This window comes from Ambystoma mexicanum, chromosome 9, assembly GCF_040938575.1.
Source record: "Ambystoma mexicanum isolate Mex_15411 chromosome 9, UKY_AmexF1_1, whole genome shotgun sequence".
Lineage (NCBI taxonomy): Eukaryota > Metazoa > Chordata > Amphibia > Caudata > Ambystomatidae > Ambystoma > Ambystoma mexicanum.
The window spans coordinates 1,239,389,771-1,239,402,959 of record NC_090931.1 but is presented as its reverse complement, the minus strand read 5'-3'; the positions used below and the strand labels follow the sequence as shown (position 1 = coordinate 1,239,402,959).

General features: G+C 47.8%; 1 protein-coding gene across 6 annotated transcripts in view; it reads left to right on the top strand.

Moving 5' to 3' along the window:
* SLC35F5 (solute carrier family 35 member F5) overlaps positions 1–13,189 on the top strand; it is a 1,900,137-nt gene that overhangs the window by 826,032 nt on the left and 1,060,916 nt on the right. For all 6 annotated transcript variants that reach the window (XM_069616580.1, XM_069616583.1, XM_069616584.1 and 3 more), the window contains one exon: positions 3,716–3,906. In XM_069616580.1, the coding sequence (XP_069472681.1) occupies positions 3,716–3,906 (191 nt within the window). The remainder of the gene's footprint in view (positions 1–3,715; positions 3,907–13,189) is intronic.

The following is a 13,189-nucleotide window of genomic DNA, read 5'->3' as shown; positions in this document are numbered from 1 at the left end:
CTAGGGGCCATGGCATCCTGCATCCATCTGGTGGCAAACTGTCGCCTGTTCATGAGACCAGTAGAATTTCTGTACATTACACCTTTCGTTTCTTGAGCGTCTAGTCACTGTGACCTCACATATACTGGTTATTCTGTGAGAGGAAGGTGAAAAAACTGGGAACTGAAGCAACGGGTGCAGTGTGTGCTATTTATAATGTCTACAACGTCAACCTCGAAAGGTGAGGGAGGCCTTCGAGGGACATCGATTCGATGACGCACAGCACCCTCTAACGCAAAAAATATTCTGAAGCAGCTTGCGCTGGAATGGAGATACTATAAGATGAGGAATAGGTTGGAGGCGATTATGGGACTGGGCGGTGCCCCCGGGACAGGGCGCAGTGATGGGATCCTGTGGGCTTTCTCCACAATGTATATTCTTCCTTATCGAAAAGTGATATACACAGCTTTTCCACAGAGCTCTCCATGAAGCACATCGCTTGCTGCTCCCGAACCCTCATCATGTGTATGTTATTTCGCCTCTCCTGGCACACTAAATCTTCGTTTTTAGCTGTGATGACCTTGACTGCTGTCTCCAGGGCCCACAATCTATTAGGAACCGTCCCTGCTACCTGCACTAAGCCAGCAATTCTGTTCTCCGCCTCAAGCCTGGCTCCATTTTTGTCGAGCCGCAGCTGTATCAGATCCATTTTAGTGTCCAGGGCATCCAATTTAGTGTCAAGTTTCCCTATATCTTCCTTGGTGTGCGAGAGGATTTCTCTCATGTCCAGATCTGATCTCTCTGCTGCTCCAGCAGACCCTTTGGACCACACCTCCACCCCGAGGGGGCAGCGTGGTTCTCAGGCACCTTGGACTTCTTCCTGGCCTCCTGCCCTTGGAAGGCTAGAGTGCGCTGGCCCTTGTCGCCTTTCACCATCTTGGAGTTCCAGAGCACTCCAAAATCCAAGCATGTCTTTCCCTGGCTCAAGGTATTTCATGCACAATTAAGTGTGTAAGTGTCTGGCAGGTTACCTAGGCCAGCTCCGGGCCCACAGTGCGTGTGTGACCAATTGATTGATGTGGCCACCCCGGTCCCTGTTCACCAGGACCTCCCTCTTCTGCAGGAGCTGGTCTCCTCCCTGCAGTGGGCTAGTTCGCTGCATGAGGGCCCTCTCTCCGGGCCTTCACTGCAGCATCAGGCCTTTTGCTGCCATGCTGCTCTGTGGGCTTGCTCTCCGCTACTGAGGACACACACAGCCTCACCAGCCCCAACGAGATACACCAGTCCCTGTCCACCATTAACTTTCCAGTATAGGAGCCCACTGCGATCAGTGCGCTCCAGCATCCTCCCCTTTCAGGCCAGTTGCTACGCTTTCACTGCTGCCACGGGCGGGCCTCGCAGGCCGGATCTGCCGATCTTCGCGCTCTCCAGTAATCGCCACAGTGGTAGCTCGGGATTCACGCCCCACCGGGCTGAAAGATTTATACTGGCTGTCTACCGCTGTTGCTGGGCAGATTCCCCAAGTTTCACACTTCAACTCTCAGGGGAGCTTCAGGATTTATTCTGGATCCAGTGTGGAGCACACTTGGGAGCCGTCATGCTGCTTGGGCTCACAAGCGCCCCCACCCCCGGGTTACACTTATTATTAATTAATCTCAGTTAGGGTTGTTCCAAAAGATAAGTCAGTGTAGAATTGTATGTTTTGTGCTTCCTTCTCTGCAACACCTTGCAATGATAAAATTACGATTTTCTTGCTCTCACACATCATCAATGCGAAAGTCTGAAATCTATCTTTTCTTGCTATGAAGTTTAACCTTATCATATAAAGAGTAAAACAGCAAGCATGTGTGGTGGTTTTATTGTTTTGAGAGTTTGTTCAATTTATGGTATCCAGTGTTACAATAATCTGGCGTGTGCCTGGCGCAGTACAATGCCTGCTGGTGCTAGCCTAGCCCGTGGTAAAATCATGGCAAAAGGAAAGTGGCAGGAATGTATTGAACAGAACTACATCTTTTGCCTTAATGGTGGTCTTGGTGCTAGATCCTTACCATCCTCAAACTGGACAGCTCCACCGTTCCACAGCTGCAGCAGTTGTTCACTTCTATGCCATAGTTTCACCCTCAGTGGCTACCTGGCATTCCAAACATGCTTGAAACTAGTCTTCGCTGGCTCCAGGGCCATCACTGAGCAACTGGAGACTGAGGATTGCCACCATTGACACTGACGCCTCGGAGCATTGACAACAGGCAGGTGTAAATATCCTATTAAATCCGACTATGAGGATCCTGGAAAGTGGAAAGGCAGCAGAGTTGTTCTTAAGTAGGATCCTATTCTTAACATTGATCTTCCCTTTAAAATTGGGTGCGTAATTGCGCAGTAGTGTAATGGAGGTACCCGCAGCATTGAGAACTGTACTCTTCTCAGCCAGTCGGGACAATGCGCAGGGATTGCCAGTGTTTGCTTCTCTCGAATTGATAGAGGTCTGATCCTTAAATATTGGGCAGAGCTTCACTGTTAATGGTCCTTACAATAGATCAGGGACTAGCAGAGCTTGCTTACAGTTCCGCATCTAACATGCTTCGGGATTTGCTCGCAGTTTTGACAAGGTAATGAAGCTGATTCTTCACCTAGTTTATAGGGAAGATTGGGGGGTTGAAGTGGTAAATGCCTCCCACAAAAAAGAGCTGCAGTCTGTCAAGATTTTGACAGCCATCTAGTTAATTAACATGCATCGTTCCGAGGCTTTAAATCGCATATAGATTCAGGCTTGGGTTCTGGGAGATGAACCTGCTCATTAAGGCAAGCAGTAGCCAAGAACATATATGACCATATCTGTGTCCCACTCTCTCTCTTTGCAACAATATCTGTCTACTAGACTCTAATCTGAATTTACTCAGTGGTTGCTTGACCATGTTTTAGCACACTAGAATAGTGCAATGGCTGTCAACAATAATGGAGTTCCCACAGCCAGTTGTGCTCGGAGATTCACACAGGTAATCGGGGTACTTGGTGTATGTGTTTTGGGAATCTCTGGGATCGGAGGTGAGGACTCCTCTGAGAAAGACTGCTTAGCCAGGCTGGGGAAAATCAAAACTACAGACTCTCGTGTCAGGTTAGTAGGACTGGACGTACCCCTTCTGGCATAACTAATTTAAGGGTTTTGTACAATTTAAGTAAAATGGAGATACATTAGGGACTGCAGGTGTTTCTTGCTGGGAGATGTTCTGCAGAAAAGCTTTACAAGGGTCCATCAGATAAAAGCTCAAGCTATTGTAAAATCATGAGCTGGGCTAGTTGTGTAATTATGGTGCTGTTTTTGTCTAGCACACAGCTTGTGCTTTGAATTAAAAAAAGAATCTGTTGCTATGTACTGTTGTACTATGATGGGTTTACCATTGAACCAGCTTTTCTTTCAAATAAGCTTTTCTTAATTCTGTCCATGCTTCAGTTTATCTGCAGTTATTTACGTTTACAGCTTATGTTTGGGTTATATTGAGCTGCAGTTGGTATGTGCAATTTTAAAAGTACTATAGATCCACTCAATGAAGGCTGTGGATACTTTGTAGTGGCTCGCTGAACTCATTAAATGACTGTATAATGGCCGATGTTATAAAGAGCCCTTATTGGTTTTATTTATCTTAGGTGTATTACATAGGCAATTATTCCATGCCTCTAGATGTGTTCATTGTTATATTTTAAAGTTAATTGTTCTTTCTTTTCTGTTTTTGTTCTTAAGCACCAAAGAAGCCTCGTGTGCGGTTCAGTAATATTATGGAAGTCCGCCAACTTCCATCAAGCCATGCATTTGAGGCAAAGTTATCTCGTATGTCCCATCCATCTGTTAAGGATCACGGATCAATATTAAAAAGTGTCGGGAAGTTGACTGCTTGTCAAGTAGCAAAAGTCAGCTTTTTCTTTTGCTTTGTGGTAGGTTTGCTATTTTTATTGAATGTACATGTAGAAGTTTTTTTATAAATGAGCGTATTTCAAGTAATTTGTCTTAAGGTATTTCTAATTTATGAACACATTTTGTGAATTACAGACGAAAAGGGAATTATAATGAATTACAACATTAATTGTGTGAATAACTTCTTTAGAAAAAACAATACAATGCTGTGAAAATTAGTCTGTTTTCAGCTTTGTAATAACAAGTAATTCTGTTTTGAAGCATAACCTCACAGGAAAGTAATTGTAACCTTTCTTCCTATTAATATTCAGTCTAGTCAAAGGTTGAACTATTCTAAATTTGGGGCTCTCGAGCCGCAGAATGGTGGTGCTTCTGCTTTCCATGAGCTCTGAAAATTGAATTGGGTGATGGATGGGGTCAATAGGTTATCAGGGTAATGTGTGCTGGGGCAGCCAAATCTGTCTCTAACTTGCAGTAATGTTGCTGATCACACTCGTAAATGGAATCGGAATAAACCAATGTATTACCATGAGAAATAAAAGTAAAATGCAATGTTACATGCTAAAACCATACACAAACCATGTGCCATTAGCACTTATGGTTCTTAAGTAGTAATCAGTTAACCATATGACTATCAGTCCAATTAAAGCGAATTGAGTGCAGCAATAATAAGAATGATTTTAGCACTGAAATTCTGCCAACAGTCAAACGTGGCAAGTTGGAAAGAAGTCAATTGCTAGACATCAAAATGAAGAACATCAAAGAGAATGGCATAAACTCTTATTTCCCACAGAAGAGAACTCTGCAATTGGAGGTAAATGAACTAAAACATGACAGTACAGTATAGAATATTTGGATTCAGCCTTATAGTAGGTGGACTGTATTTTTGTACATTTCATATCTGCAACTATCAAAATGGCCCTCTGGGAGTTCAGTGAATCAGAGTTCAGCAGGGAACCAGTGTACTGCACAAGTTAAGATTGTGTTGGAGAAATAAATACTTCTACAGAGAAGCAGCGAACAGCTCCACAACCCTATCATGCAGATCTCTACCCCCACGCCAGCTAGCAGCTTCTTGGAAGGCTTTGCTCTCACACAAAAATTAGCCCTGACATGAGGATCTACAATAAACTGCTATCCCATAAACCAGAAAATGTGCCTAATTGCTCCTTTGGTGCCACAGGTCGATCTTCAGAAGCTACAATACTAGCAATGTTTTCCTGTCTGGGCAGGTTGTTCCAGGCGCCAGTGTGTCTGTGAGGACAGGACACACGGGAGTACTCCGAAACTCTGCTGTTTTCTGCTGTGATGCATGGGTGCCATTTGGCTGGGTTCTGACATAAGAGGCTTGGATCCTGAGGCTGAAGACGAGCTGACCACTGGTGATAGGTGAGGTTGGCATAGCTTCTTTTTGCGCCAACTGGAACTGAACAATCGAAGAGGAGAGACACTGGCAGCCACTTCCAGACGACAGGAGATGGCTTCTGACTGATCGCTGCTGTCCAACCCTTTCCAAGTGTCCGGAGAGCCCCGAAAGGGATGACTTTCTCCCTTAGACTGGTGGGTCCAATCAGTCTCAAGAAGACCTGCATTTTGAGCCAACCCATGACTAGCTGTGACCTTCACGGGCTGCAAACCGCCAATACCCTGGAACCTGTGGCCATTGTGCAGTGCATAGTCTTCCGAAGATCGAATCCTCCTGAAATTTTGATACTCCTTCTGGACCTCCAGAGGCAAGATTCCACTCCCCTCACCAGAGAACTGGACTGAGAAAGCGAGATGAACCGACCAGGCGCTAACCGTTCTTCACTGGTGCTTTCAAAAGGGCTCCAAAATCCGAGCACCACAAGGAATACTTTGGAGCTTCTTCCCTCGACTGCTGCTGCGAGATTCATTCCAGTGTCCCTTCATTCCCCTGCCAAACAAAGAATACAGTGACTGGGTCTGCTGCTGATGCATCATGGGGGCATTGTGCTGCATCCTCTTCAAGTTTAAGGTACTGTGAGATTCCTGGTAGAACTTAACTAGAGTTGCTTTGCTGCTCCTGTGTTGATTCCTGTTTTTGGGAGTTCACCCATACATGTTCGCCCATTCCTAACATATGTATGCCTTCAGGGAGCCTTCCCCTAGGTCCCTGAACCTTTTCTCAACAAAGAGTGTTGCTTGCTACTGAAGACTTCCTATGGAACATTTGAGCTTTCTACAGCTTGTGCCTTGCTTGTTTGACACCCCAATCTGGCTCTGAGACACTCATAACTAGATGGGGATGGAATCCTAAAACATAAGGTATCTGTGAAACATTTAGTATGTCAGTGTTTCTTTGGCCTATGTGTATGCTCTAATCTTTGTACCCCCCTATAGCCTTTCCTCCCTCCCAAGATGAGCCTGGCTGCTCAGCCATTGCTACCAAGAAAACCTGTGTGGTTCAGGCTTATATTAAGAGTTGGAGCCCTGTGTCCCAAGTGCAAGTCTTCTCAGATCCTACCTACTGTGGACTTTTGTAAAACATTATTGATACTTTGTCACAGGAGCCATGACACCATGCAGTGCAGTGGGAAAGATGGCAGCCCCCATGGGTCAACTTGAGGGCTCAGTAATGGGTCAATTTAACAAATGTGTTGAAGGTGTCACTAGTGTTTACTTCATTTTTTTTTTATGTAATTCAAATGGATTGTGTCCTCCCATGTATTCCTCATCTCTTTTGATATATCCAGCTTCAGCTGCTTCGGAAGGTTTTTCGGCAGAGGCGCTCTGCGTCGATGCAGTCGACTCGATGTCCCTCGCGGGCCTCCGTCTCAAGGACGGATGTCATCTAAGGTATGTATAGCATGCTCAGCTCCCGTTGGCTTCAGTTCTGTTTTTACAAGTAAGCTTTCGCTTTGTGAACTACGGCGCTCTTCATAATTTATTTTGAAAATTGTATGTAATGTCTTTGGCTCCGACTACTCCGAAAACCGGGTTTAAAAAATGCCAAGACTGCGACGCCAAGATGTCACTGACAGGCCCACATCAAGTGTGATTTTGTTGTCTCAGTGTGGAGCGCAAGACCTTGGCCTGTCAGAAGTGTCGGTCAATGACCAGAAACGCTCTGAAGGAGCGTAAATGGAAATTGCCGGTAGGTAGACTCCCCCAAAAAATCCCTTTCGACTACCCCGCAGAAAAAACATTCTTCTGACGAAGCGAGAGTTGACTCTCCTCGACGGAAGAAGAATAAGAGGTCTAGGTCATCAAGGAAATCTAAGTAAAGGCATCACAAATCGCCTACTTTGTCTTCCTCGTCCGACTACTCCCAAGAGAGGACTAGATCTTGCCCCACTACCGCCTCTACTCCAGCTCAATGGGCATCATTCAGGAAATGCTAAAAATTGTCGAGAGACAGAAACCCTTGAAGCAAGTAGGCCATGCTCCTGCAGCGCCCTCTGAAGCTGGTAATGAAGGGGCTGGAGCCAAATCCTGCGTGCCCTTGAGCCCGGGACAAAGGCCTGATTCTCATTGAGAGCCGTCAAGGCCTTGCCACGATGAAAAGTCATCAAAGAATCCTTCGCGCCATCGAAGTCCTTCACGGACAAAGTCCAGGGACAAGTCGACATAGAAGTCATCAACGCCATAGGTGCCATCGACGTCCAAGCCGTCTTTATCGAAGACCTAGACGACTCCATCGGCATCTGGCTTGAAACCATTGAAACAATCGACATCTTAGCCAGTAGTTCAGAAAACCTTCACTCCTTTGCCTAGGAAGGATTTCTTTGTCACGCACTTCCATTTATGAGGACACTGAACCATCTAATGACAATGATTCACCCTTTGGATTGCAGTATGGTACTTCATATGTCCCTGATAGCTTCATATCAGAGAAATCTAGATTACAGGATTTTGGTAAGCCAGAACCAGATGAGCATGCAGATGCCTCTTACAATTAATTACCAAGGTAGATGATTATCTGGGATGGAGCAGGCCTGCACTCCAATTCGAACAGGATGACCTCACGGATATCCTAGACGAAGGTCCTCAAAGGGATCCTATCCTACCCTTTCATGTTTCTCTCTACAAAAGAGAGTAAGTGTAAATTGGGAAGCACCGGTATCCAGTCCAGCAGTCAATAAAAATTTGACAAAGCAATATAGGCCATCAAGTAATGACCCCCGCTACTTGTCAAAACATCCTACCCCAGACAGTTTGGTGGTGCAAGCAGCAACCGCTACCTCCAGGCCGGCTGCCTATCCGACCATCCCACCAGATCGAGATGATGAACATATAGACAACTGGTCAAGGAAAGTCTTTTCTACTGGGAGAATCAGCCAACTCTACATGTGCACCTACACCCTATGGGACTATATATCCATGGCGGCTGAACATATTCCTGAAGGGAAGGAAGGAGACTGCTTCTTGGCCATTGTAAAAGATGGCATAGAGGCCATGTGTGAGTCTCTTCAGTCTGCTTTGGATTCTGCTGACAGTATCAGCAGAGTCATGGCAACAAGCACCGTGATACGCAGGTTTGCATGGTTAAGGAAGTCTGGATTTTCACTGAACGTTCAGTCTCGACTCTTTAATATGCCTTTTGACGGGTATCGTCTTTTTGGCAGCTAGGATGACGAAAGCCTTGAGAAGCTGCAGATCTCGAAGGCGGCAGCCATGTTTCTAGGTGCCTCTATTAGGCAGCCTCTGCCCTTTCACCCCAGTGGACCATCTTGGAGAGGTAGATATGATATGAGGTATTTATAATGTGCCTTTACACAAGTGTTTCAAGGCACGGCAAGGGAGGGGGACCAGAGGGAAGACCAAGACAACGATCTTACTAGGCCAGGTGAGATCGCGTAAGTGCAGGGGAGGGGGCAAAGGGAAAGTGTGGGGGTAGAGGGATGGGGCAGGGCAATACATAGGATCAACAGTAAAGAATAAATAAAAACAATCAGTAAAAGTCTGGCCAACTAGTGGCAAGTGCAGGGGTAAGTGCAGACATCAAGTGTCAAGAGCTGGGGGGGACTGTAGGGATACAGGGATACTGAAACAGCCCCCAAGTGCAGGGGTTGCCTGGGAGGCAGTGTAGGTGTGCAGGTGGTGGGGGAGGGGACCTGGGTCCGAGATCAGAGGGTAGCCAGGTGACCAGTGCAGTTTCAGTCAGGAGTTCAGCAGGGGAGAGGAGGAGAGAAAGCATAAGCAAAGAAGAAGGTCTTGAGGTGCTTCCGGAAACCAGAGACGGTTCTCCTCGAGTTTCAGGGAGGCTGTTACAGAGGGAGGCCCCAGCTGACGAAAGAGATCTAACACCTACTTGTTGCTTGGAGAAGCGATTGACCGTGAGGGAGCTGGAGGCAGATGACCAAAGAGCTCGAGATGGAAGATATTTAGGAAGAGGTATTGAGGCCCCAGACCCCAGAAGGCCTTGTTGACATTGCAGAGGGTTTTGAACTTAATCCTCGCAACCACTGGGAGCCAGTGCAGAGATTTCAGTCCTGGAGAGATACGATCCCTGGGCTTGAGGCCAAGGACAAGTCTTGCGGTCCTGTTCTGCTTGAGTTGCAGAGGGCGGAGACTAGAAGCATGCAGATTTAGAAAGAGGCTGTTGCAGTAGTCCAGCCTAGAGAGAACCAGAGCTCCCGAGACAGTGAGCTTCTGGGGGAAGCACAGGAAAGGAAGAATACCTCTGAGGAGGTGCAGCTGGTAGTGGGACTTCTTAGAGATGTCAGCGATGTGAGGAGAGAAGGAGAGAGTGGAGTTGAAGATGACCCCAAGGTTTTTAGCCTAACAGGCAGGAGAAGGAAGAGGGCCAAGAGAGGCCGGCCAGAGAGTGACAGGAAAGGAAGGAGCAGGTGTGCCAATGAGGAGAATCTCAGTCTTACTGGCATTAAGGCAGAGATCGGTGGCGGCACACCGCTCCTGGATAGCTGACACAGTCAGAGATGAGAGAAGAAGAGGTGGCTGAAGGGAGCCTTAAAATGAGCTGAGTGTCGTTTGCATAGCACTGAAAGTTGGGGCAGAGAGCGGCAATCCGGTGGACAAGAAGTGCCAGGTATTGGTTGAACAACCAGGGAGAGAGGTTAGACCCCTGGGCAACACCACAGGTTGAGATAGAGGAGAGGAAAGTCCCAAGTTGGACTTGGGAGGGTCGATCGGAGAGGAAAGAGGTCAGCCAAGCCATGGCCTGATCGGTGACACCCAGGTTATCACGGAGACTGTTGAGCAGAATGACATGGTTGACCGTGTCAAAGTCCGCAGAGGGTCCAAGTAAGAGGACACAAGGGGATTTGGAGTCAAGGTTGGAGAGCAGGTCTTCAAGGATGTTCAGGAGAACAGTTTCCGTGCTTCTGGCAGCTCTGAAGCCAGACTGATGGTCATGGAGACAACCAACCAATTCAGTTTGAAGTTTAAGCTGGGAGATGGCCAGCTTTTCCAGGAGTTTGCCCAGGAAAGGAGTCATGGAGATTGGGCGTTAGTGAGCCGGGCAGGAGGGGTCGGCTGAGGGTTTCTTTAGAAGAGGGTGCACAAGGGAGTTTTTTCAGGGGGGAAGTGAACTCCAGTGGCAAAGGAGTGGTTGCAGAAGTCAGCCAGAGCAAGAGCCATGGTGTCAATGTGGTCCTTGATGGTTGTAGAGGAACAGGGGAGAGCCTGTTTTGACGAGACTTTCATAGAGCAGACTTGTCTAGAAACCTTGTCTGGGGAGAACAGGGGAAAGGCAGAGAAGGGGGTTGGAGAGGTGACCACATAAGGGCCAGAGGAAGAGAGGGCAGTAGAGCAAGGAGGAGGAGATCCTGTCGCTACTACACCTCAGTTGGAAGAGCGAGAGGAATAGCTAGTCAGGAACCAAACAAGATTCCCTCGTGGTGGACGAGCGAGAGGTACAAAGCCCGCCCAAGCAGTGGCGTCTTTACCATCAGCCGCTGCTTCAGCCGCCTCAAAACCTCTCTGGTGTCTTGACTCATGACACCCTGGTAGGAGACAGACTGTCTCAGCATCTGAAAGAATGGCGGGGTATTGTTACGCTCACCTGGTCTCTGGGGGGACATTGGGGCACGGTTGCAGCCCTCCCTGGAAGTGGATTCCCCATGTCAGGCTTTTCCCCCTGCTCATATGCTGTGGGCTGCGCTGATGGTTGACACTGCTCCTGCGTGGATATGAGTGATCGTGAGAAGGCTTTTATCTCTCTCGAACCCTTCTTCCCAGAATGTGGTGAGCATGCGCCAACCCATATAGTCTCACCTGTTGATTGATGATGACGTGCTCTCCGTCCTGCTTCTCACTGCAGCGGCACTTTTGATGGACCGAGTTCCTTTTGGCAACCCAGACCAGCTGTGGCTGAACCACTCCTGAAGGGAAGTGTCTTATGGCTTTTAAAGTATTGTGATCTTGATTCTTGATTATTGTCTGTATCTTTTAATGATGTCTTTCCTCCGCTTTTTCCCAACAGATGAAATGCGGCCCAGCGGTAGTTGCGGTGCATGAAGCAAGGCCAAATGGGAAGAGAATGGAGTCCACGGTGCTCCGACAGAAGGTGAGTGTTGATCTAAGGTAAAGCGCAACCTTAAACGTAATGTCTTAGCGAATTCTAACCTTGTCTTTATCTTTTTCTCTTGCAGGCACCGTCTATAGCTGGATTGTTCTTAGTGTCACGACTTCGGGTTGGAGCGCTGCTTTCCGTAGGTCTGGAGATAAATGATGAATGCCGGAGTCAACGATGATGCGTGGCGAAGAAAGCAAATTCTAAGGTGAGCGCTCAGGCTGGTAGCTGGAAACAAGGTAAGATGCGCTGAGGTGGCGGTGAGCGTGAAGCTGCCATAGCAGAATAACGCGAAGCGCGTGCATGAAGGCTGAGCAGGCTTATATAGCCTAGCTCTGACCATGCCCATTAGCCTTGACTCACCGGCCCCACCCTGACACTCCTAAAGGAAGCTTACACGTGCAGTCTGACGCTCCCCAGCTGCCACGCCTGACCGAATGCACGTGGAGGCCCCTGCAGGGAAAACAAAGTACTAGCACCAAATAAAAATGTGCTTGTTCACATTTATTCATGAGACTGGCACCAAAAGAGCCAGGACTGAGTCCAGCTGGGCCCTCCATGCTGTATTGTCCCCAAGCGGCAATAAAAGGTTGTGTTGCCGCTTGCTGTCGTTCCCTCATGGTGCAGGTCTGGGGTTCCGGGCCAATGACCACGACAGGTATTACTTCAGATGCTTGGGCTTTAAAAACCATAGCCCAAGGTTACTGCCTTCCCTTCAATCAGAGACCTCCTAATCATCCACTGGGAAGCCATTCGTTAAAGGTTCAAGATCCGTTCCTTGTGCAGGAAATGTTGACCCTGCTAGCAAAAGGTGCTGTAATGGAGAGGAACAAAGGATGATATTCTCAATATTTCCTGATTCCCAAGAAGGACGGAGGACTGAGACCCATCTTGTACTTGAGATACTTGAACAAGTTCCCCAGGAAGGACAAGATCTTGAAGGTCTCACTTTATCAGATCCTTCAGGCCCTCCAGTTCCAGGATTGGATGGTGTCATTGGACCTTCAGGGTGCTTATTTTTATGTGCCAATCCATCTCAAGCACAGAAAGTACATGTGGTTCGCCGTTGGCGGTTCTCATTATCAGTTTCAGGTTCTGCCGTTCGTGCTGACCTCCTCCCCAAGGGTTTTCACCAAACTGAGGACTGTGGTGCCAGCGTGTCTCAGGAGAGGGCGGATTCACATCTACCCCTACCTGGACGATTGGCTGATCAGGGCACGTTCTCCTGAACAAGTCCTGGATCATCTCAGCTTGAGCTACCACTCTGTCCACAGGCTGGGCTTCTCCATAAATTACAAGAAGTCCCATATGATACCATCTCAAAAGCTCCAGTTCATCGGGGCTGTACTGGATACATCCTTTGGAAAGACCTCGCCACCTGAGGTGAGGGCTCAACCATTCTGCAGATGGTCACCAAATTTCAGAGTGCCCAGCATCTCCCGGTTAGACTTCTTGAGGTTGCTCGGCCTCATGGCATACTGCATTTTCTTGGTGCCAGAGGCTCGTCTGAGAATGAGATCCCTTCAATGGGCTCTCAGGACAATAATGGTCTACATTCTCGGGCATCATGTCAGACCTACTTCAGGTTCCAAACAGGGTCGTACAGGATCTCATGTGGTGGGCCTGTGAGGACAACATTTTAAAGGGAGAACCTTTTTGGCAACCATGGCCGGAGATAGCAGTAGTTACGGACGACTCACTCATGGGGTGGGGAGCCCACACCAGAGATCTGACAGTCAGCGGTCGTTGGTCTCCATCGGAGTCCAAACTACACATTAATCTTTTGGCACTGAGTGCAGTCAGTCTTC